The following is a 27,202-nucleotide window of genomic DNA, read 5'->3' on the forward strand; positions in this document are numbered from 1 at the left end:
TACATTGGTGTAGACATGCATAAATAATGCACTTATCTGATTTAAAATGTAGAAAATGTTAATATAAACAAGTGATGTCTCTATGATGGTGTACAAACCAGAGTGGATCAAAAAAATATCTTGGGGGAGGTCTGCAATCTACAAAATGTTTTAAGTCAGTGAGAAATTAGGGGAAATGCATAAAAAAACTAAACAGATTTTATTCCAAAATGTATCAAAATGAGGAAACTAATCAGATTTTCCAGATTGTTCTGGCCATAAACTAATCCCTATTGCGACAAAAACTAAATCAATTCATGCGCCAGGAATCCATTTTTGTTGTGCTATGAAGCTCTGTCGCCATCTGCTGTCCAATTAGAGAGATGCATGTGAAAAGGTCACTGCAAGCTTGTGTTTTATTAATTAGATTTAATGCAAACATGTTGCAATCAGAAAAAAGGCCACATTTACATACAAGTCGCCATTAGATTGGCTGGAGTCAATTATGATTATGTTGGTTTTACAGCTACTTAACCTTTTGTACAGCCTGGGTTTGTGTGCCCACGAGGAGAAGAACAGCTCCAATCTTTACCTTTGTTTAGCAAATAGAAGCAGCGACTCAGCAGTTTGTCTTTGCGGGACTGATTAAGACTCATTGCAGCTTTGTCAAACACTTAAAGACCACGAGCATGGCAAGCGAGTGCGTCATGGCCACAATAAACAACAGTGGATAGTATTTGCAGGCGAAAAGAAGCAGACCATGAAGCTTTTAATTTGCTGCTGCTCAAGTAAAGTATGGTGCGCAGGGCGAGTAGGCGCGGCCTCTCGCTGCCGCCGCTCTAATTATAGCGGCAGTAACACGGCAAGCCAAAAAAAAAAAGCATCATTACTCTTGCAGATACAATGGCAGGGGAGGAGATAAGGAGATGAGAAGAGCAAGGAAGTCAAAGGGAGGGAGATGTGTGAGAAAAGCAAAGAGAAAAAAGTCATAAAACAACAAAGGCGGGAAAGAATTGCTTTGAAGACTTGTACCAGAGATACATGCTTTTTTGTTTGTGATCATTTTGTACAATTTCTAGTCAAAAAACAAATGACAACATTTTGAGTTACATGCTTGTTTATTTTATTAATTGTGGTGATTAAACATGTCTCAACATTTAGTCAATTTGTGTTTTTGGGGGTTTAAAAATGCATTTTGGGAGAGATACATGCTTCTTACTCAGTGGCCTAGTGGTTAGAGTGTCCGCCCTGAGATCGGTAGGCCGAGTCATACCAAAAACTATAAAAAATGGGACCCATTGCCTCCCTGCTTGGCACTCGGCATCAAGGGCTGGAATTGGGGTTTAAATCACCAAAAACTAATTCCTGGGCGCGGCACCGCTGCTGCCCACTGCTCCCCTCACCTCCCAGGGGGTGATCAAGGGGATGGGTCAAATGCAGAGGACAAATTTCACCACACCTAGTGTGTGTGTGACAATCATTGGTACTTTAACTTACCTTTAACTTAACTTACCTTTAACTTTTAATAGACAGCATGGGTTTTTATGTTTATTTATTTAGTCACAATAAAAGGCATGCATCTCCAAATGCAGTATTTTTTCTTTTACTAAAAATAATAATCATCAACATGAGAAAACATGCTTTTTTATCTTTTTTTCCGGAAAAAAAACCCCGTAACAAAACAACAAATAACCAATATTTGGAGATACATGCTTTTCAATTCTAAATTTGTAATTAGCTAAAAAATGTATCTCCAACTGCGGTCATTTTTTTCTATCGCTGAAAATAATAAGTGACAAAACTTTGATAAATGCTTTTTATCAGAAGATTATTTTTCTAAGTAAAAACAACAACAATGTTTTAGACAAATAACATATGGAAATATATGATTTCAATTTCAACATTTTCATTAGCTTATTTTTTTATTGCTGTGAAAATCCATATTGGGTGTTTCTTTTGGGGGGGCTAAAAATGCTTTTCACTTGACTTTTTTCTTCTTACAGAGATATTTACTTTGTAATAACTCACAATGAAAAGCATGTAACTAATGCAGCACAAACAAATTGATACATGCTTTTCATCTTTCTTTTCTAAAAAAAAACAACAAAAATGTTGTCTTAAACAAATATACAATATATGGAGATAAACGTGTTTTCTGTTCATTGTACTTCATCAAAACGAAAAGAGCGTATCTAAATTCTGCAATTTTCGTTTTTGGGGGCTAAGAACACAACATAATAATTACAATATTGGTTTACAGGCAATTTTTTCATCTAAAACCTTCTGAAAAACTATGACAATAACAATAAATTTAATTGTAACTATTATTACAACTTATAACATTCTAATGTATTTAACCTGTTTATACAACTGCTGTTATTCTCCATATTATAAAACAATTCTGTTCTCCCCTACTCTAAGTGTAATATTTGTCTCTACTTTATTTTCTTTTAAATCTTTATACTTGTTTATTTTATTGTATTTTATACCTGTAAATATACTGTGACAATTGTCAATGCTGCTAGCAATTTTTGTGATGCACCGAACCAGGTGTGGTTGTATTCTGTGTGCAATGACAAAAAAATCTGATAATTAAATCACAAAAAATTGTGTTTTGGATAAACTCCTTTTTGAAAAGAAAGCTAAACCAAGTATTTATTTTGGACAAATGTGATATTTGGACATCAAGGTCTTCAATGGATGGTGTAGGTTTAAAGTGTAAATTCAATGTAAAGTGAAATACCAATGGCTGTCAAAAGTTATGATACAATTAGAACCTATGTTTATGAGGATATTCATTACCTTTATCTTTATTCTAGATGAACAATTGTTTCATCCCTGGTAGAGGTCTCTCATAATGTCTCACACTACATTATCACCAACAACCATCATCCTCCACCTGGTCTTACCTGCTTGCGTAGCTCCTCTGTGGCTCTCCTCGTCGACAGCCCGTTGGTGGCCTCGCGAGCGCTGGCCATTGCCTGCAGCATCCTCACGTGCTCCCTCGCCTCGGCACGCTCGCTGCGCTCTCTCAGGAGGGGCGGCGGAGGTGGAGGCGGCGCCTTTGGCCTCGGGCTCTCTCTCGTCGACGCTTTGCCGTGGTTGTTAAACACTGAGAGAAGTGGAGTGAACACAATATTAGGTACACGCTTTGAACCCTGCGGCTTATAAAATAGTGCGGTTAATTTATGGATTTTTCTTTCTTTGCCATCATTTGGACAAGTTCGCTAACTGCAGATGTTGCAGGTTGAAAATGCACTTCCTGTTTCATGCCTTCAACCGGAAGTAACATTTTCCATAGCGTTTCTACTCAAAAAGATTCTTTATTCATCACTGTAGCAACGTTTGTAAGTTTTACAATATAATCAAAACAATCAATACTTACTGAGTGATGTCTGTAGGAGTGAATGCATACTTGTGCGTGCTATCATAAAGTAATCAAGCTAGCGTCGTTGGGATTGGCAAATATGTTAACACGCTTACAAGTGTCTGTATTAGTATTATTAACTTACAATGGCATTCTTTTTGTATTGTTTCAGTTTCGTAAATTCACTAAAACGTCACAGTGGAGTTATTGAGTCTGTTTAGCTGATTGGAAAGCTAGCTTCCGCAACAGTGGGTCCATGACAATGACATCGGTTTTACTGCCGTGTTACAGACACCTTTGCAAACAATTAAGGTATGTAAATAAATATTCACAAAATCTTTTGTATCGGTTTATACCTGCATCAGTGTGGCTAATATTTGTAAAAAAAACAAAAAAAAAAAGTTTTCTAAAATTGGGTGGGTGCGGCTTAAATAACCGTGCGTTCCATGGCCTGGAAAATACGGTAGTTCGCATTATTGCATTACAATGTTTCTAATCTTCATTTTAGTTACCAAAACACAAAGAAAAGCAGGCATCTCCAATTTGTTTGTCATTTGTATATACTAGGTCTACCTTCACTACCGTAGGTGGCGCAAGGCACTCTTTCAGCCTCCTCTAACATTTGTTTCTACAAACAATTTAAATTATTTCTGAATAATACATGGAGAAATAATCAGGATTCCAAAATATACCTAGAGAAAGGGTAAAACAATATGGGCACAAAAAACTCTTGCAAAGACTCCTGGATCTGCACCTTTATCCAGATCTGCACCAAATGTAATTAGACAAGTAATGCACTTAAATGGTCAAAGTGTATTATGAGACAGGTGCTGAATGCAAGTAGTTGACCTACAATATTTCTTCATCCATTACGTTATGAATACAAGCTAGCTGTGGTTCCATAGCTAACATGACAAAGTGTGTTGTCGTACCGTGGCCGTTGAGCCTCGTGGGAGGTTTCCCTTTGCGTGGGGTAGAGTGGCATGAGGAGGAAGAGGCGGATGCTTGCGAATAAGCACCGTGCGAGTGAATGCCTCCACCGCCGTTCCTCACTTCCTCCTCCTCTTCCTCCTCGTCCTCCCCCAGGTCTTCCTCCTCCTGGGAGCTGCCAAAATAGGACATGTTGTTGGGCAGGGCGGGCGAGCCTGGAAACACAGGAGAAATAATTTATATGGAGAAATGAAGCACAGCTGTCCACCACAAGCTTCCTGTGAGAGCGCTAGAAAGCAGTGCTGGCAGCTTGTGAATGATGATTGGCTGTGCCGTGTTGTCTGTTATCATCTTAACTGGGGGGCACAAAATTGCAGACGCACAAACGGCGCCTCTTTTTGTTCTGTTCATAAATACCATCGGGGTGACAAAAAAAAAAGGACAGGGAGATTTAGCAGTAGCAGGAATACCGATAAACTAAATAAACATGTCAATATTGGACGTTTTTTTAAATGTTTATTGCAATCCTTGAGCTGAAACTGACTGTTTTGACATTATTTTGGAAATAAACATTTTCAAAATTCCAATTTCCATTGGTTCCTGCTGAGAAATGTGTCATGGCAGACGTTGGGAGGAAGCTGAGGTCAGTGTCTGGCTGCACATCAGCCCTCGTAAATCAGGCATGCACACGCGCACACATACACCTGTAAGGAGGGTGAAGCAACACGTGTGGTTTGTAGTGGCCATATTTTTTTAACACAACTCTATATTACACACACAGACACACACACACACAGTTATTATAACATACAGAATATATGTATTTCATTGTAAATTAAACTCCTTGCATGTAACTTGAGTAACTTGTTTCACTTGACTAATTCTGCAGCATGACTTAGACTTCCTTTTTATTGTCATTCAAATTTGAACTTTACAGCACAGATAAGTACGAAATTTCGTTTCATAAGCTCATGGTAGTGCAGGATAAAAAAGCAATAAGGTGCATATATAAACAAATAAATATATATAAATATATATATAAAATAAATAAATATATATAAATATATATAAATAAATAAATAGATTACTGTACAGATAAATATATGCATGAATGGGTTTAAGAAGGGACAGATGGCTTTTGCTCCATGTACAGTATGTATTGAAATAAAAATGCAAGAAAGTAAGGCATTTAGAAAGATTGACAGCCTGCAATATGTAACGTTGAGATGTGTTTATTGTTGATTTAGGGTGTAGTTGTGCAACAGCTGGCTGATAACTACAGCTACTGTGGATTTAATTGCCCTTTTATGGGCAGCACTTTTTTTTATAGGCATTAATGCAAAGCAGACCTAAGCATGATTAGAATTACAATACTGATCAAAAGACTTGACCTGGAAGTATCTTTAAGCTATAAAAGAGCAATTAAATCACACAGAATTAGCCTGGAAAATGACTCGTTTTCAAAAATGTAATACATTATGATTTGCACAAATTGCCCTTTAAAATAAACATAAAAAAAACGTAATCTGCGCTTACAGCAACATTAAATCCGGGTTTGTCTTGCTTGTCACACTGCAGCCACTCCAGTTTCTAATGATCTCCTCAGGGAGTGGAAGAGAAACCAAAAGGAACAGAAACAACATGCTCACAGGCAGCATATTTATTTACCTGATTTTTACAAGGAGGTGAAGAAAGTGTTCTCTTCAACAACACGTTGACGTTTATCTTTGGTGACGAAGCACAGGATCCCGTCATGGAGCCTTCAAAACAGGCACACTAGCTGGTCTAATCAGCCTCTAACGATTTGCTTCATTAGCTAAATGGATGTCATTTAGTGCGCTGAACTGGGGTCAGCGGGCCAATAGCAAACAGACGACAGGGGCAGAGGGGCGGGGGCTGGGTTGGAGTGGACGGAGGAGTCCATTTTGCCTTGAAGGAAAAACAACATCCGTGGAGAACACGCAGAGTGGGTCAAAACTAGGACAGCCTAAAGCAGCGGTGTCAAACTCATTGAGAGCCACATCGCAGTTATGGCTGCTGTCAGAGGGCCGTTGTAACAGTGACTATATATCAATCAATCAATCAATGTTTATTTATATAGCCCTAAATCACAAGTGTCTCAAAGGGCTGCACAAGCCACAACGACATCCTCGGCACAGAGCCCACATAAGTATGAATATGAATGTATTATCGCCTCATGATTAGAGATGAGTAGCTTTTGGAACCGTAACGGTACTAATTCCCAGTACCTGGGAATCGATTCCAGTACTTAATGCTGGGTTTGTACACCTTTTCCATGGCCATATTCAAGCACTTTGTAAGGACTTTCAAGATCAATTTTCCAGTTTTTCTAGTACCCTTCAAAAGGCGAAAACCAGTGTGAATCAATCTATAGCCTTGTTGTTTGAGGTCACCAAATGCTGTCTGTAGGAAAAATATGGAAAATCTGCTAAAACCTAAGCCTAACATTGAACCAGCTGTTATCATTAACTGAATGGGGCATAGAAAATGAAGCAATGTTTCTGTAGACTATTCAATGTCATTGGTGTTTGCAAACTTGTCTTCATTTGTGTTGTTTTTCAAATTTCTTGTTCTTTTTCTTACTTACAATACTCAATGACATCGAACAGCACGGATTGATTCACACCGTATTTGTGCTTGTAAACTGCATAATGTTTCATGAATACACGCACCCTCAAAATGTCAATTTCAGTCATTTATTAACGAAACTGTTCCACATTAATATAAGGATAATAAATTAAAGGAAAATATGTCGAAAAGGATAAGCGGTAGAAAAATGGATGGATGGATGGATGTTGTTTGTTTCACAACACCTCAGTAACCCTCCATTAAGCATATCTAGCCTTATAACTGTGGCTATGATAAGAATTTAACAAAAAGACAAAAGTTAACTTGTTTTGCTTTCATTGAGGTAGCCAGACAAGTTAGTAGACAACGAAAATAGAGCAAGAAATGCATACAACTAGGGCTGGGCGATATATCGATATACGCGATATATCACGGGTTTGTCTCTGTGCGATATAGAAAATGACTATATCGTGATATTCAAGTACACGTTCTCGTAGTTGCTTTTAGCTGCTGGCATTACACGACAGGCTCTTCCCACTCCTTTTTGTGTCTCCTTCTCACAGACAGCAAGCGCACCTTCTACATACGTCACATACGTATACGCCCTCGCGGAGCAGAGAGGTAGCAGCATGGGTAACGTTAGCTGTGATGCGAGTAGTAATACGAGAGAAAAAAGGTGCGAATCTGGTAACAAATGAAGGAAGAATTAATTCCCAAGAAAAACAGAAGGGGGTCCATCATCTGGCGGTGGTTTGGCTTCAAGTGGGAATATTTCGAACAGACAACCGTAATTTGTCAAGTGTGGGGTAAAAGCGTTTCTACAAAAAGTAGCATTACTGCTAATATATAGCATCATTTGAAAAGTCACCCGCTAGAGAATGAAGAGTGCTTACTCCGCATGTCAACATCTCCATTCGGTGCCACACGCCCACACCATCAAAATGCCGAAGCAAACATTTCCAGATCAACACCGTATGAAAAAAAGAGTAGACAACAAAAGGAGATAACGTCTGCAGGAACCTACCACATAGCGAAGGACGAACACTATTTGATTTCCTATTATGAAGCTCATTTTTATTTGACACTTATTGAAATATCTTGTGTGACATCATGTTTTTAAACTATTGTAGTGGCGTTCTGTACAAAAAGTGCACTTTAATTTAGTGTTGTTTTGATAAGTCATCTTAGTGACATCATGCACAAAAGTGCACTACTAGCTTGTTTTAAAATGTCTGTGACAATCTTGCACTTTCTGTTTTGGAAATGACATGAATGTTTGTGCCACTGCTTAATAACTGTTTAATAAATACAGTTTTGGTAAATTTACTTAGTTGTGATTTCCTTCTCTGCCTGGAAGTTTAAAATGAGCATATATATTAATGCAGTATGAACAAGAATGTTTTAATGTAGACACATAGAATCATCATACTGCTGTGATTATATGCATCAAGTGTTAATTCAAAGCTAAGGCAAAATATCGAGATATATATCGTGTATCGCGATATGGCCTAAAAATATCGAGATATTAAAAAAAGGCCATATCGCCCAGCCCTACATACAACCATGTTGTGTAAAAACTACAAAATCATTTATATTAACTCAGCTCTAAGTTGTGAAAAATTTAACAAATTATACATGACTTGACCTTCACAGTACAAACAAGTCCAATAATGTAACCATTTTAATGCCATCCATTCATCCATTTTCTACCGCTTGTCCCTTTCGGGGTCAAGGGGGACGCTGGAGCCTATCTCAGCTGCATTCGGGCAGAAGGCGGCGTACACCCTGGACAAGACGCCACCTCATCACAGGGCCAACACAGATAGACAGACAACATTCACACTCACATTCACACACTAGGGCCAATGTAGTGTTGCCAATCAACCTATCCCCAGGTGCATGTCTTTGGAGGTGGGAGGAAGCCGGAGTACCCGGAGGGAACCCACGCAGTCACAGGGAGAACATGCAAACTCCACACAGAAAGATCCTGAGTCCGGGATTGAACTCAAGACCTTCGTAATAAATGTTAATGCAAATACAAACCCCGTTTCCATATGAGTTAGATGTAAATATAAACGGAATACAATGATTTGCAAATCCTTTTCAACCCATATTCAATTGAATGCACTACAAGGACAAGATATTTGATGTTCAAACTTATAAACTTTATTTAATTTTTTGCCAATAATAATTAACTTAGAATTTCATGGCTGCAACACGTGCCAAAGTAGTTGGGAAAGAGCATGTTCACCACTGTGTTACATGGCCTTTCCTTTTAACAACACTCAGTAAACGTTTGGGAACTGAGGAGACACATTTTTTAAGCTTCTCAGGTGGAATTCTTTCCCATTCTTGCTTGATGTACAGCTTAAGTTGTTCAACAGTCCGGGGTCTCCGTTGTGGTATTTTAGGCTTCATAATGGTTGGAATTGGGGGTTAAATCACCAAAAATGATTCCCGGGCGCGGCAACCGCTGCTGCCCACTGCTCCCCTCACCTCCCAGGGGGTGATCAAGGGTGATGGGTCAAATGCAGAGAATAATCTCGCCACACCTAGAGTGTGTGTGTGACAATCATTGGTACTTTAACTTAACTTTAACTTTATAATGCGCCACACATTTTCAATGGGAGACAGGTCTGAACTACAGGCAGGCCAGTCTAGTACCCGCACTCTTTTACTATGAAGCCACGTTGATGTAACACGTGGCTTGGCATTGTCTTGCTGAAATAAGCAGGGGCGTCCATGGTAACGTTGCTTGGATGGCAAAATATGTTGCTCCAAAACCTGTATGTACCTTTCAGCATTAATGGCGCCTTCACAGATGTGTAAGTTAGCCATGTCTTGGGCACTAATACACCCCCATACCATCACAGATGCTGGCTTTTCAACGTTGCGCCTATAACAATCCGGATGGTTCTTTTCCTCTTTGGTCCAGAGGACACGACGTCCACAGTTTTCCAAAACAATTTGAAATGTGGACTCGTCAGATCACAGAACACTTTTCCACTTTGTATCAGTCCATCTTAGATGATTTCTCCAGATTCTCTGAACCCTTTAATAATATTACGGACCGTAGATGGTGAAATCCCTAAATTCCTTGCAATAGCTGGTTGAGAAAGGTTTTTCTTAAACTGTTCAATAATTTGCTCACGCATTTGTTGACAAAGTGGTGACCCTCGCCCCATCCTTGTTTGTGAATGACTGAGCATTTCATGGAATCTACTTTTATACCCAATCATGGCACCCACCTGTTCCCAATTTGCCTGTTCACCAGTGGGATGTTCCAAATAAGTGTTTGAAGAGCATTCCTCAACTTTATCAGTATTTATTGCCACCTTTCCCAACTTCTTTGTCACGTGTTGCTGGCATCAAATTCTAAAGTTAATGATTATTTGCAAAAAAAAAAAGGTTATCAGTTTGAACATCAAATATGTTGTCTTTGTAGCATATTCAACTGAATATGGGTTGAAAATGATTTGCAAATCATTGTATTCTGTTTATATTTACATCTAACACAATTTCCCAACTCATATGGAAACAGGGTTTGTACTATAAAACGTTAACACATTTCTATTCAACAATTAACACTGAGCTGACTAAAATAACTGTATAATGCATTGCATTCATTTCAGTAGTCAGGAAGTAGTCTGAAAGAGTCTATTAAGGTTGTCATCTATAATGAGACTCCTGGGCCCATGTGTGCATGTGGAGGTGGGGGACATGATTGCAAAACCTTTCATTCTCTGCCAAACCCTTTCTTTTGTCCTCCTAACTGGAAGTGAAACACTGAAGATGACTCAAAAAGTCTGTCATCAGGAGGGCTTTAACCACAGCGGGGATGCCAGGACAAAGTGGTCATACACAGGAAGTGGCAACTTTAAAGCACAGGTTCTCAAGTAAAAAAAAATCTATCCAAATGATACAAGCAGGATTGGATGCTGTGTTTTAGGTAGGAAGCCTAAACTGTCAAACAGGAAGGTGTTCAATTTAGAATCACGCCAAGTGCTGTAGTCAAGCCTTTATTGAAATAAACTTCAAAGAGGACTGGAAGCAGAAATTATTAGCAAAATCTGAACATTTTTCACGTGAATAATGATTTGGTGTGCATGAGAAAGTGGCAGGGAGACCATGGCTCTCTTTGACCACATTGTCATTTATAAGGAGGGATGCACCGATCAACGTTTTTGGCCTGCGACCCGATCCAATTTCAAATCCTGAACAGATACTTTGACAATAGATTATATAGAACTGAAAATGTTTTCTGGCAAGTAAATGGTAAATGGGTTATACTTGTATAGTGCTTTTCTACCTTCAAGGTACTCACTGATGGCGGGAGCTGCCATGCAAGGCCCTAACCAGGACCCATCAGGCGCAAGGGTGAAGTGGCTTGCTCAAGGACACGACAGACGTGACTAGGATGGCAAAAGCTTGGGACCAAACCAAAAACCCTCAGGTTGCTGGCACGGGCGCTCTACCAACCGAGCCACGCCATACCCAAGTAACTCATAGTAAACACACAGTTTATAAAACTTCTTATTACATGTAGAATTTGATAGCATTGTTGTAAATCAGATGATTATTACATTTGTGGTTTTGATTGCTAAATACATTTTTAAACAAAGTAAAGTTGTGAGTGCACAATAACGAAACAAAAGAAAAAACTACTGTTGGCTTTCATTTAAACTGTCCCATCAAAGCCTTCCTGTATCCAGAGACTTACTCTCTGAGTTTGTAAACAATAACACAAAGGACCTAAAAAAATATTTTATAATAACAAAAAAAAAGAAAAACAATGTTCTAAACATTTTAGTATCGTTTATGTTTTAATATCAACATCTGGATCGATCAGACTTTCTTTACATTGTTACATGGTGAGCTTCTTGTGTCGTTCTGCTCAGTGTGTATGTGCGTGTGTAGCATGTTTAGCCATTCTTTTTTCCTCTCGTTCTCCAATGATAATGTACGTAGTTTATTTTCCGGCATGGTGGTGAGGACTTGTATCCAAGATGCGGCTTCGCACTGTGGATAGACGACAAGTTCATTGTTTGTATTTGGCAAAACACGCCCCCTTCTGGAATTTTTCCTGCATGTGTGCAACAGGGAATATGGAAATGTAATTGTGTTGCCCTGAGCGCGCATCCTTTTCACGCGAGTACAATCTTCAGCCATGTAAACTCAGGGACACAGCTGTGGTAAAGATCGACTGGACTTGGCAGCTCATCAGCTGATCGGGAAAAAAAAAGGGGGGCAAATATCGTCCTACAAGCTGATCACATGACCGGGATCAGGACATTTCTAGTCATTTATTAACACGCAAATTGCACAACAAAGTAGCAACAGAGCCAATGTTGTACATTGGTGGAAAGCAACCTGCTCAGTCAGAATTAATAGAGCTGATTGTAAATAACACCATTGCAACGTGTGAGTTTTACACCAATAGCTGAGAAGCAACATTTAAAAGCGCATGCAGAGGTAGTGACAACAACTACATTAGGAGGTTGCAAAGAGCGACTGCGAACTGAAGAAAGGCGTTACTTGGAGTATACACGATATGTGTCCATGTCTGTCCCTCACTGAGGCCTATACCCTATTACCAAAAATACTAATGTTAAAAATACAGTAGATGCTAACAACTTTAAACAGATCAAAGGCACACAACACAGACTAACAAAATGACTTGAGTAAGAAGAGAATCCAGTCTGAGCATTTAAACAATCAATTTAAGAGTGTTTTGAGATAAGCGCTGTCTCTTTGCTAATTGTTATTTTTTAAAGGTCTACTGAAACCCACTACTACCGACCACGCAGTCTGATAGTTTATACATCAATGATAAAATCTTCACATTGCAACACATGCCAATACGGCCAGGTTAGCTTACTAAAGTGCAAATTAAAATTTTGCGCGAAATATCCTGCTGAAAACGTCTCGGTATGGTGACGTCAGCGCGTGACGTCACGGATCGTGGAGGACATTTTGGGACAGCATGGTGGCCAGCTATTAAGTCGTCTGTTTTCATCGCAAAATTCCACAGTATTCTGGACATCTGTGTTGGTAAATCTTTTGCAATTTGTTCAATGAACAATGGAGACAGCAAAGAAGAAAGCTGTAGGTGGGAAGCGGTGTATTGTGGCCGACTGCAGCAACACAAACACAGCCGGTGTTTCATTGTTTACATTCCCAGAAGATGACAGTCAAGCTTTGCCATTGGCCTGTGAAGAACTGGGACAACAGAGACTCTTACCAGGAGGACTTTGAGTTGGATGCGCAGACGTGGTACCGTGAGTACGCATGCAGCTGCGGCTTCCAAACATTTGATCGCTTGCCCGTACGTGCGTGTCGCTCTGTGCATGTCACGTACGTAACTTTGGGGACTTTGGGGAAATATATGTGCTGTATGAACTTTGGGGAGGTGAACGGTACTTTGGGCTGTGGGATTGAGTGTGTTGTGCAGGTGTTTGAGTTGTATTGGCGGGTTATATGGACGGGAGGTGTTTGTTATGCGGGATTAATTTGTGGCATATTAAATATAAGCCTGGTTGTGTTGACACACAGAATGGACCTGCTATCCCCGTTTAAATAAGAAAGTCGCATTTCAGTAGGCCTTTAAGTTACCAGCAAAAATCTTTGCCATTAGTTGGTTTAGCAAATGCCACAGTGAACTCCATAAGATCCCCCTAAAACATTTGGTCTTTTAGCTAGAGATCGACATAAACTTAGTTTTTCCAAGCATGGGAAAGAAGAAAGTGAGTGTGAAGGACTGAGAAAAAGAAGTGGATGATATTCATTGAAATAAAGAAATAAATCATCAAAAACTGACAAGAGCGTGTAACCAACTTGGCGAAACAACTTCAGCGTATCACTGCTAGTGTGCACCATACTGAAGCAGAATGAGTTGAACGCCAGCCAAGGATATTAAAATGACATCTTAACGGCGAATATTTATCAATGAAAATATGGAAAAGCTGCTTGTGGTGTGTTTGACGGACAAGCAGCTTGAAGAAGATACTGTAGAAGTCAACTCTCCAAGGTAAATGCTGTACATTATTATTATTACCCTACATTCCGGACTATGACCCGCTACGTTTTTCCTACACTTTTCACCCTGTGCAAAGTGTAGGAACGAAACGGCTAATTTATGGATTTTTTCCCCCGCTAATTGCCATAATGTTTCGTGTTCAATAGTTTTCGTTAAACCCAAGCAGAGGACTGAAATGGTGTGGTATTGTTTGTGCTATGGCGCCATCTTTTGGTCAAGTTCACTCACTGCAAGTGCTGCGAGTAAAAAATGTACTTCCTGCTTTGCCTTAAACCGAAAGTAAAAGGGTCTATTGTGACTGCTCGAAAGCATTCTTCATTCTTCAGTCCAAGCAACGTTTGTAAGTTTCACAACATCCATTCATACATTTTCTACCGCTTGTCCCGTTCACAATATAACTAAAACAATTCATACTTACTAAACCGTCCCTCGTGTGATGTCTATAGGAGTGTTTTCATGCATATGTGTACGTGCTATCGTAATGTAATAAAGCTAGCCTCATTAGCATTAGCTTATATGCTAACCAGCTACGAGTGTCTGTGTCAGTATTATTAATTTACAATGGAATTATTTTTGCATTGTTTCGGTTTCACAAATTCCTCAGTAAATTCACCAAGACGTCACCGTGGAGTTATTCTGTCTGTTTAGTTGATTGTGAAACTAGCTTCCACAGCTAGTAGGTAAATGACGATAACTTCTGTTGTGTTTGATCAGCCGTTTTACTGCCATTTTACAGACACCACTTGGAAACAATTAATGTTTGTAAATAAACGTTTACAAAATATTTATGTGGAAATTATAAATTTCACAGCATATATATCTGTGGCTTATAGTCCAGTGCGGCTGATATATGGAAAAAATATATAAATGAATATATATGAAAAATCTATTCTAAAGCTTATATCAAGGTGGGATCTATAGTCCGGAAAATATGGTACATTGTCACAAAATTATTGTAATTGTTTGTAGTACATTCCATTGTTATGTTTTAACACAATATTACATCTCTAAAAAGTTGTTTTTATTTTTTAAAGGTATGTTAACTAGGGATGTCCGATAATATCGGCCTGCCGATATTATCGGCCGATAAATGCGTTAAAATGTAATATCGGAAATTATCGGTATTGTTTTTTTTATTATCGGTATCGTTTTTTTTTTATTAAATCATCATAAAAAACATAAGATACACTTACAATTAGTGCACCAACCCAAAAAACCTCCCTCCCCTCAAACAAAAGGGTTGTTTCTTTCTGTTATTAATATTCTGGTTCCTACATTATATATCAATATATATCAATACAGTCTGCAAGGGATACAGTCCGTAAGCACACATGATTGTGCGTGCTGCTGGTCCACTAATAGTACTACCGTATTTTCCGCACTATAAGGCGCACCGGATTATTAGCCGCACCTTCTATGAATTACATATTTCATAATTATGTCCACCAATAAGCCGCCCCGGACTATAAGCCGCGCCTACGCTGCGCTAAAGTGAATGTCAAAAAAACGCTGCGCTAAAGTGAATGTCAAAAAAACAGTCAGATAGTTCAGTCAAACTTTAATAATATATTGAAAACCAGCGTTCTAACAACTCTGTCCCAAAATGTACGCAAATGTGCAATCACAAACATAGTAAAATTCAAAATGGTGTAGAGCAATAAATAGCAACATAATGTTGCTCGAACGTTAATGTCACAACACACAAAATAAACATAGCGCTCACCTTCTGAAGTTATTCTTCATTCGTAAATCCTTCGAATTCTTCGTCTTCGGTGTCCGAATTGAAAAGTTGCGCAAGCGTGGGATCCAAAAATGGCCGGCTCCGCCTCGTCGAAGTCATCGGATTCAGTGTCGCTGTTGTTGTGCAGCAGTTCTGTGAATCCTGCCTTCCGGAAAGCTCGGACCACAGTTGTGACCGAAACTATCTGCCCAGGCATTTACGATCCACTGGCAGATGTTGGCGTATGTCGACCGGCGCTATCTGCCCGTCTTAGTGAAGGTGTGTTCGCCTTCGGAGCTGTGTGAAAAAAGCCACCCGGCCTCTTCGCGTAAACTTCCCTTAACCACTCGCTCATCTTTTCTTCATCCATCCATCCCTTCGAGTTAGCTTTTATGATGACGCCGGCTGGAAAGGTCTCTTTTGGCAAGGTCTTCCTTTTGAATATCACCCTGGGTGGAAGTTAGCATGGCAAGCTAGAACCACAGTGAAGGATGACTTCTCATTCCCTGTGGTGCGAATATTCACCGTACGTGCTCCCGTTCCACAGTGCGGTTCACAGGAATATCAGTTGCTGTGAAATACGGTAGTAATCCGTGTGCGGATGGAGAGATTGCGTCTTTTTATGAACCGGATCCTTGTCGCGTAGTAGGAGCCATTTTGTGGTCTTTATAGATGTAAACAGGAAATGAAACGTACGGTGATATCCGCGCGTTTTTTCTTCTTCTTCCGGGGGCGGGTGAAGCGCTTCCTGTTCTATGGGGGCGGGTGCTTTCCTTGGCGGTTGCTTGCGTAGAAGAAGAAGCGCTTCCTGTTCTACCGGGAAAAAAGATGGCGGCTGTTTACCGAAGTTGCGAGACCGAAACTTTATGAAAATGAATCGTAATAAAGCGCACCGGGTTATAAGGCGCACTGTCAGCTTTTGAGAAAAATTGTGGTTTTTAGGTGCGCCTTATAGTGCGGAAAATACGGTAACCTTTAACAGTTAATTTTACTAATTTTCATTAATTACTATATTGTTTTACTTTCTTTTTTTATTCAAGAAAATGTTTTTAATTTATTTATCTTATTTTATAATTTTTTTTAAAAAGTAAATGATAAATGATAAACTTGTATAGCGCTTTTCTACCTTCAAGGTACTCAAAGCGCTTTGACACTACTTCCACATTTACCCATTCACACACACATTCACACACTGATGGAGGGAGCTGCCATGCAAGGCGCTAACCAGCAGCCATCAGGAGCAAGGGTGAAGTGTCTTGCTCAGGACACAACGGACATGACGAGGTTGGTACTAGGTGGGGATTGAACCAGGGACCCTCGGGTCGCGCACGGCCATTCTTCCACTGTGCCACGCCGTCCCTAATAAGTACCTTATCTTCACCATACTTGGTTGTCCAAATTAGACATAATAATGTGTTAATTCCACGACTGCATATATCTGTTGGTATCGGTATCGGTTTATATCGGTATCGGTAATTAAAGAGTTGGACAATATCGGAATATTGGATATCGGCAAAAAGCCATTATCGGACATCCCTAATGTTAACTGTACTATTTCTTTGGGAGGAGGGGCAAACACCAAAAAAATTGTTTAAGTGTTTTGAGTTAAGAGCTTTGTCAAAGAACCAATTAAACTGGTAGGTACTGTATAATATATGTTTGTGCTTACATGACAATCAAATATGCAACAATGTGACATAAAACAAAACTTTGGAATATGTGACTTTTAAGCAGTGACAGGTTTTTGACTTTGAGATACACGTGGAAGGAAGCGGCGCGACAAAAAAAAAAAGCAGTTTTGCGGCTTTCATAAAATACCAATCACGCTATTAAGAAAGAGGAACACTTTGCGAAGCCCCCGGGGGAAATGCATCCGTCACGAGGAGCTGTCAGCCTTGAACACCTTGAGTATCCCTAAAGGAGTAAGGATGAGCATCTAGTTAAGAGAGATCAAACAAATGCCACACACTTTGGTTCAGTGGGTCAGAACTGTGAGGTTATGCAAGTTAGACCAGACTTCTCTGTCAGGTCTTACGTAAGATGTGTTGTTTCTAGCAATGTGTGCTCACAGTTACTCATTGACTCGCTGAGCTTGCCAATAAAAGGTGCAACAAATATGGCAGCATGCACTACTTTATAACCCTCAGTGGGTAATATAACTGGCTCTGTAATAAAGGCGCTCTTTCTGGTCACCACCTAGCTGCAGACAGCAACAGTGCAGCTTTCTAGCAGCAAGCAGACTGGCTGGCCAGCAGCCAAATGGCTTTCTCCGTGGATATAAACAGGCACGGACCACACATAAACACCCTCTTCTGAGAACAACGCCGGGCACAGACTCTGGCTTGTTCGCGAGGGCGTGCGGGAAGATGGAGCCTCGGCGGCGTGGGCGACATCCGATACAGGAAGACTTACTTCTCGGTCCAGTTGCTCCCGTGTTGCATCACAATAAAACTCTCACCCCCTGGAGGAATTCACTTTTCTTCGGGTGCGACAACAACAGCAGCTGGTTCATTACCGGCAGAAAAATAATCCCATAAGGACGATGTCAGCCCAAAAGGTAGTTTCACAATGCATTGTCGCTTTTGTACGACACTTTATCGCTTCCCGTGTTTGAGCGTCTTTTATGGCACTGTCAGAAAGAGCGATGGGTGGCAGCTTTTGTTGTGTGTTGGTGGATGTGTAACGTTTACCAGATAAGATCAGCAAACACAGCAGTGTGCGATTAAGGGGGTGTATATGTTTACACAATGTGAACGTTTGACCTGCACACATCCTCTGCCCAAAAAATCCATGTGACTGGATTGTGTTCCACTGTCCGGGTGCTGCTAAGTGCCAAGCAAAGACTCCAAAAACAAGCCCAATAATCTCATTTCGAGGTGTCAGATTTCCCTAATGTGTGTGGAGGTCCCGTCACTTTGGGGGGCAGACATGAAGGAGCCCTGACGTACGGTGATCACCAGCATCCCAATCATAAGGATGGGGGCTCAGTTGATATCAAAGTGTCCCTTTGAAAAGATTAACCACGCTAATGTGGATGTCATCCTCAGAGTACAAGCTCAAGGGCTTTGCTGACATTCTCCTGCTGAGGGGGGGGGGTTCCATGCATATGAGCACCGTTCTGGAAAATGTGCCCCGAACACCTTGGACTAGGGCTGGGCGATATGGCCTTTTTTTAATATCGCGATATTTTAAGGCCATATCACGATACACAATATATATCTCGATATTTTGCCTTAGCCATGAATAAACACTTGATGCATATAATCACAGCAGTATGATGATTCTATGTGTCTACATTAAAACATTCTTCTTCATACTGCATTAATAAATGCTACTTTTAATCTTTCATGCAGAGAAGGAAATCACAACTAAAAAAATCACTATTTTTTTTCATACGGTGTTGATGTGGAAATGTTTGCCTCGGCATTTTGATGGTGTGGGCGTGTGGCACCGAACGGAGATGTTGACAGCAGAGTAAGCACTCTTCATTCTCTAGCAGTTGACTTTTCAAATGATTCTACATATTAGCAGTAATGCTACTTTTTATAGCAACGCTTTTGCTCCACACTTGACAAATTACGGTTGTCTGTTCGACATATTCCCACTTGAAGCCAAACCACCGGCAGATGATGGACCCCCTGCTGTTTATTCCTTCATTTGTTACCAGATTCGCACCTTCTCTCTCTTGTATTACCTTATCACTCACACCGCTCCGCTAGCATCACAGCTAACGTTAGCCATGCTGCTACCTCTTTGCTGCGCGAGGGCGTATACGTATGTGACGTATGTCGTGACAGTATGTGACGTGTGTAGAAGCTGTGCTTGCTGTCTGTGAGAAGGAGACACAGGAAAGAGCGAGGAGAGCCTGTAGTGTAATGCCAGCAGCTAAAAGCAACTGCGTGAGAACGCATACTCGAATATCACGATATAGTCATTTTCTGTATCGCACAGAGACAAACCCGCGATATATCGCGTATATCGATATATCGCCCAGCCCTACCTTGGACACACATGAATTTCAGTCTATAAATACTGTAGTAGCAGAGAGGAAAAAGCCCATTTGATCGTTAGCTTAGCTACCTAAAATTAGCATCGACCTTGTGGACCTATCAGTGGAAACACCTAATTTATACCTGTTGTTGTTGATGTTTGTGGTGCCCCCTAAAGGTTGTGGTCAAAATGATTTGGCAGGCATGTTAGCATATGTGTAACACAAAAAAACGCAAAAGTTGTTAATCAATAGACTAGGGTTGTGCCAATTGATGGGCAATGATCAGTATCAGACCATTTTCTTGAAAAATTATGTGCTTGCCATTACCGATTAATGACCTTAAATGCAGAGCCCCTCTGACTGACACTGTATTTATTTTTAGTCCCCCGGCTAACAAGCGGCTAGCAGCTAATAATTTGCAGCTCCACACTGTGTATGCTCCCCAAAGCTAATAATAATCACCTCCAAAGAAAGAAAAAGAAAAGGAACTGGATTTATAAGTATCTTAAATATAATTAGCAAGTATTATTATCATTGGAGGCCGAGGCTAAACATGTTACACAGTGAGAGCAAACCAGGAGTAGGCATGCTAAGGTAACCGCTGAGAAAGCTTTAAACTACACCTAGAAATAAGTACATTTAGTAAAGTTTAAAAAGTGTTGATGCAACCACATTATAACAGAAAGTACCGTATTTTTCGGACTATAAGTAGCACGGGAGTATATGTCGTACCGGCCGAAAATGCACAATAAATAAGGAAAAAAACATATATACGTCGCACTGGAGTATAAATCGCATTTTTGGGGGAAATTTATTTGATAAAATCCAACACCAAGAATAGACATTTGAAAGGCAATTTAAAACAAATAAAGAATAGTGAACAACAGGCTGAATAAGTGTACATTATATGACGCACAAATAACCAACTGAGAACGTGCCTGGTATGTTAACGGAACACATTATGGCAAGAGTCATTCAAATAACTATAACATATAGAACATGTTATACGTTTACCAAACAATCTGTCATTCCCGATCGCTAAATCCCATGAAATCTTCCTCCCCGGTGTCGCCTCTGGTATGTCCTTTCTTTCTGCTGCTCGATTGCCGTTCTCTGCTGCATATTTCACTACGTCCAGCTTGTAATCTGCAGTATATGATTTCCTTTTCGGTGATATTTTGGTTCAGTCCTTCTCAGTTTTTATAAGTTACTACCAATGTTGATGTGATCCATTTTAAACGCTACGGCAGTAGCATATAGCAGTTAGCATCCCATTACCCACAATGCACTTCTGCCATGACCCTCCCCCGCCGAATTCTTATTGGTTGACGTGTGAGTGACGATTGCTGCCATTTGCTTCGTCTCTTACGCGAATGAGATAAATAATATTATTTGATATTTTACGGTAATGTGTTAATAATTTCACACATAAGTCGCTCCGGAGTATACTTCGCACCCACGGCCAAACAATGAAAAAAACTGCGACTTATAATCCGAAAAATATGGTAATCAGTGATTAATAGTAAATTAATAAGTCCGTCTGAATGCAACTGTGATAGGCTCCAGCATCCCCCGCGCGCCCTCGAAAAGGACAAGCGGTAGAAAATGGATGGATGGATGGTTTACTAAGAGTCTAGAGATAGGATAATATAACAACTGTTGCTGTGTCAGCATTGTCAAAGTCAGTACATGACATGTAAGAGGGAGGGCGGCTCCCTCCATAAATTACTGATACTACCTACTAATTAGGGTAGTATCAGAATATGATTTATACTACAGTAGTTAGGTTGATATTTTTATTTTCTAATATTTTTTGTTGTTTTTGTAAATGTTTACAAACTCAGGGAATAATTCCCTGGACAGAGGAGTACTTTGAGGGCAAAAACAAAGGACTTTAAATGAGTCATAGATAGTAGGTAGCTTGGCTTTTGCTTAGTCATTGTGTACTATTGGCTTTGTTTTGCTCAAACAATTGTAAAAGAGAATAAAGAACTACTTAAAATATTATTTGGATATTGTTAAAATGTCAATATAATTTGCCATAAACACAAAATTTGTGCATGTGATTGGTATTGGTATTGGCCGATCTCACTAATGGGCGATCGATATCGGAATAGGCAGTATAAAACCCTGATAAGAATATAACAACATTAGACAAAGGGTCAATGACTTATGGGCCGTTTTGCTCAATGGCGGTCATGTTTTTTGACAAATCCTGCTTAAGTTGTGCTGCTTGAAGGTGTCAAACACATTTTATGGTGATTAAGGAAAACACCTATAAGTTACAGAAAGTTTTTTTGTAGTGCTGTGTGAGAAATTTCAAGTCAATATGTCTTGTAAGGTCAAGTAACAGCACCATCATGTGATGTATTTGTCAGATTGATAAGTGTGCATGTTTTGACACATTACCTTTTTACGTGAAGCGGTTCAGAAGTAGAAGAGTGAGCCAACACAAAAAGTCGGGCCTATAAATGTAAATCCCCACCATTGTGTCCTTGGGCAAGACACTTCACCCCTTGCTCCTGATGGCTGCTGGTTAGCGCCTTGCATTGCAGCTCCCGCCATCAGTGTGTGAATGTGTGTGTGAATGGGTGAATGGGTGAATGTGGAAATACTGTCAAAGCGCTTTGAGTACCTTGAAGGTAGAAAAGCACTATACAAGTATAACCCATAACCATAACCCATAACATTCATTTAGACCAAAAAAGCTCTTAAAGCTAAAAGAATGACATTTTGCTCTATCTTTGCCGCAATAGTGATGATGGCCAATGCGTCACCTCGTTCTACTTCATCAGGCGAAGGTTAATCGCAATAACTGTGAGCTAATCGGAAGAGGATGTTTCTTCCAAATGAGTTAAATATTCGATAGTGGTATTTAAAAGGAAGAGAGTGAGGGGCTCATTAAATAAAAGTAATGCAATTAAGATAGCAAAGACACGGCCAAGGTTGTCTGCCGCCAATTGTTAATTTAGCATTACTGAGTGTGTTGCCCCCTGGTGGTCCAGTGCAATAAATGCATCTTTGCGGCTCACTCTGCTGGGTACCCCGTTGTTAAGCTGGTAATTACGCTGCTGCGGTTTTCAGGGTTCAAAGGTGTTACAAAGCGGTAATGAACCTGTGTGTGGTGCAACTACACCACAGCTGCTGACGTTGAAGGAGACGAACAGGGTGTTGCTAAAAGGTGTACAAAGGGGGTGAGGGTGCTGATGAAACGCTGGATAATATCAACTGATGTTATGAAGGAAAGTCCCCAACCAGATGACACCGATTTTCTAAAAAAATATATCTCATATCTAATACAGAGCAGTAGTGATTTATTTGTCTATAAACCACCACGTTATCCCGTTCCCTTTGAACAGCCTAGTGGGCGTGGCTAGCAAATACCGATTTCTTTTCATTGGCTTCTTGGGTTGTTATGCCTGAGCTCTAAGAATTTTTCCTAGCAACAAGTTACTTTACAAGAAACATTGCTTCTCTGTGGTATCACACCATCTAGTGCAAGGATCGCCAACCCGTCAATAACAATCGACCACTCGATCTTTGGGACCCTACCGTTCAATTGCGGAAATATTGGGGGAAAATGTTTTATTTATTAATACAACATCAGTGACACCCCCACACGGACAGTGGTCAACAGACCTGCCTACAGGCATGCATTTTAACCCCAGAACACACCCGCACGCCTCTGCCTCTCTCTCTTTAGCCTCTCAACATTATATATATATATATATATATATATATATATATATATATATATATATATATATATATATATATATATATATATATATATATATATATATATATATATATATATATATATCTATCTATCTATCTATCTATATATATATATATATATATATATATGTATGCATATGTATATATACATATCTATATATATATCTTCTTCCGCTTATCCGAGGTCGGGTCGCGGGAGCAGCAGCCTATGCAGGGAAGCCCAGACCTCCAAGGTTTCTCATTGTTATCCCATTGGGTTGAGTTTTTTCTTGCCCTGATGTGGGATCTGAGCCGAGGATGTCGTTATGGCTTGTGCAGCCCTTTGAGACACTCGTGAGTTAGGGCTATATAAGTAAACATTGATTGATTGATTGATTGATAAGTCAAATATTTGTACCTGCTGTTGTAATACAATCAAGCTACCGTTATTAGCATTAGCTTGTTTTAGCAGCATGTTTACAATTGTCTGTGTTAGTATTATCAACTTACCTTTATTGTTTCAGTTCCCACGAATTCCTCAGTAAATTCACCAAAACGTCACCGTGGAGTTATTGAGTCTATTTAGCTGATTGGAGAGCCAGCTTCCGCAGCTAGTGGATCTATGACAATGGCTTTTCTGTTCTGTTTGATCAGCCGTTTTACTGCAGTCTTACAGACAGTGTTTGTAAACTATTAAGGTATGTAACAAAACATTTACAAAATCTTTCTGTGTAAATAACCCATTTCACAACATGTATATCTGCGGCTTATAATCTGGTGCAGCTAATATGAAAACATATTGTGGGTGCGGCTTGTATACTGTGTGATCTATATATATTCCGGAAAATACGGTGTATTGATAAATGTTATGTTTTACACTGCACTATTGTTCAATTGCACATTCATTATGTATGTCTAGCTTGTGGGCTAGTGTGTGCTTAGCAGCTGTGTACAGTAGCTGCTAGCTCCTAATAGCCTAATAGCATACCATGCTTACGTTTCATAAATAACTTCACTAAAATACAAGAAAAAAACAACCTTGTGTCTATATTGGAGTACCTTTAGCAGTTGGCTGGCTGTCCATCTTTGCACAAGTAAACACAGTCCTGCTTGTATTGGTGATTTTGCATTTTTGTTTTTTTGATAACAGACCGATATACGATATAAATATCGGATCACCACTAGAAAATAAATAATTGTTTTAGGTCAATTAGAGATGTCTGATAATATCGGCCTGCCGATATTTTCGGCCGATAAATGCTTTAAAATGTAATATCGGAAATTATCGGTATCGTTTTCAAAATGTTTTATTTTTTATTTTTTTATAAACTTTTATTTATAAATTTCAACATTTACAAAAAGTTGAGAAATAATAATCAAAGTAAGTACAAAAGTAAAATTAATGACTTTTTAAAACGCCGCTGTACGTAGCAGTACACGGACGTAGGGAGAAGTACAGAACAGTTGCGTCTCCCAGTCAGCAGCCCCTCCCCTCTCCCCTATCCCACACACAACACAGGAGTTGCAGCACGACTGCAGCATGAGAGGTTTACTGGCAACGCTTGATGAACTCATCAAACCGCCGCGAGCGCAGCATAACAACAACAACAATGTGTTGTTGCCGGTGCTGTAGCCGTGGCTAACAAGCGAGCTCGCTCGGTGACTGACTAACGACACCATGTCTATGGTTTGGGATTATTTTTAAGTGTCTCTAACGCATACTTGCCAACCCTCCCGGATTTTCCGGGAGACTCCCGAAATTCAGCGCCTCTCCCGAAAACCTCCCGGGACAAATTTTCTCCTGAAAATCTCCCGAAATTCAGGCGGAACTGGAGGCCACGCCCCCTCCAGCTCCATGCGGACCTGAGTGACTGTTGACAGCCTGTTCTCACGTCCGCTTTCCCACAATATAAACAGCTAATGATCGAGGGCGAGTTCTTGGTTTCTTATAAATAAATGATAAATGGTTGTATATATATATATATATATACTTGTATAGCGCTTTTCTACCTTCAAGGTACTCAAAGCGCTTTGACACTACTTCCACATTTACCCATTCACACACACATTCACACACTGATGGGAGGGAGCTGCCATGCAAGGCGCTAACCAGCACCCATCAGGAGCAAGGGTGAAGTGTCTTGCTCAGGACACAACGGACATGACGAGGTTGGTACTAGGTGGGGATTGAACCAGGGACCCTCGGGTCGCGCACGGCCATTCTTCCACTGCGCCACGCCGTCCTTATGTGGGTTTATTTTTAGGCAGTTTCATTAACGTCCTCCCAGCGCGGTAACAACACACAACAACAGCAGTCAAGTTTTCGTCTACCGTAAAGCAGTTGGTCTGCTGTAAACAGCAATGTTGTGACACTTTTAAACAGGACAATACTGCCATCTACTGTACATGCATATGTGACCCACCCATAATGTGTCACATTTTTGTGTTGATTTATTTATTTTATTTTGTGGTTTGAATTTGTTTTTGGAGCTGTCATTACACATTTATCAGTATTCACATTGGTCAGTAGGGGGCAGTAGGGCGTTTCTTCCCAATTGAATGCTATCACCTGCAGACCGGAAGTGTCTTGTCATTCTGATGAGTGCGATCAGTCTGTGAACAATTGAAACGTCCTGTGTACTTTTTCCTCCTGTAGGGACGGCGTGGCGCAGTGGGAGAGTGGCCGTGCGCGACCCGAGGGTCCCTGGTTCAATCCCCACCTAGTACCAACCTCGTCATGTCCGTTGTGTCCTGAGCAAGACACTTCACCCTTGCTCCTGATGGGTGCTGGTTAGCGCCTTGCATGGCAGCTCCCTCCATCAGTGTGTGAATGTGTGTGTGAATGGGTAAATGTGGAAGTAGTGTCAAAGCGCTTTGAGTACCTTGAAGGTAGAAAAGCGCTATACAAGTACAACCCATTTATTTATTTATTTATAACAGGTTAGTTTTGGTGAATCAACTCACTGAATAATATCCATGTGATCTTTATAAGTTTAAGTACACATTCTGATGGTGGAGCCTAACTCCAAAGTGTTTGTGAGTTGTAGTTTGTATTTGTGAATGAATTCAGTGCACAGCTGCAGTAATTAATACAAAATGGCGACGTGAGTGCGCAATGTTTATATAGGAACTTCTGATCCTGATTTTGACTCCCAAATTAGAGCTCCTGTTTTCTTATTGATTTTGTAATGTATATTTGTATGTGTGTGTTCTGAAATAGTGACAGAGAATAGAACAAGGATGGACAATTCAACCCTTAACTCAACAATGAGTAGATGAGCGTTATGTGTGTGTATATGTGTAAATAAATGAACACTGAAATTCAAGTACCGTATTTTCCGCACCATAAGGCGCCCTGGGTTAAAAGCCGCGCCTTCAATGAACGGCATATATCAAAACTTTGTCCACCTATAAGCCGCCCGGTGTTGTAAGCCGCATCTAACTGCGCTAAAGGAATGTCAAAAAAACAGTCAGATAGGTCAGTCAAACTTTAATAATATATTAAAAACCAGCGTTCTAACAACTCTGTTCACTCCCAAAATGTACGCAAATGTGCAATCACAAACATACGTATATCAACATGGACAGAGCTGCGTGAAAAAAGCCACCCGGCCTCTTCGCGTAAACTTAAACTTACCTTAACCACTCGCTCATCTTTTCTTCATCCATCCCTTCGAGTTAGCTTTTATGATGACGCCGGCTGGAAAGGTCTCTTTTGGCAAGGTCTTCCTTTTGAATATCACCATGGGTGGAAGTTTCTGGCCATTAGCATGGCAAGCTAGAACCACAGTGAAGGATGACTTCTCATTCCCTGTGGTGCGAATATTCACCGTACGTGCTCCCGTTGTATCCAGTGCGGTTCACAGGAATATC

At 40.2% G+C, this 27,202-nt stretch overlaps 1 protein-coding gene across 3 annotated transcripts in view; it reads right to left on the reverse strand.

Moving 5' to 3' along the window:
- The window catches only part of jarid2b (jumonji and AT-rich interaction domain containing 2b), a 225,897-nt gene that overhangs the window by 29,977 nt on the left and 168,718 nt on the right, over positions 1-27,202 (reverse strand). For all 3 annotated transcript variants that reach the window (XM_061966900.2, XM_061966898.2, XM_061966899.2), the window contains 2 exons: positions 4,279-4,491; positions 2,889-3,091 (listed from right to left, as the gene is read on the reverse strand). In XM_061966900.2, coding sequence (XP_061822884.1) covers positions 2,889-3,091; positions 4,279-4,491 — 416 coding nt within the window. The remainder of the gene's footprint in view (positions 1-2,888; positions 3,092-4,278; positions 4,492-27,202) is intronic.

This window comes from Nerophis lumbriciformis, linkage group LG11, assembly GCF_033978685.3.
Source record: "Nerophis lumbriciformis linkage group LG11, RoL_Nlum_v2.1, whole genome shotgun sequence".
NCBI lineage: Eukaryota > Metazoa > Chordata > Actinopteri > Syngnathiformes > Syngnathidae > Nerophis > Nerophis lumbriciformis.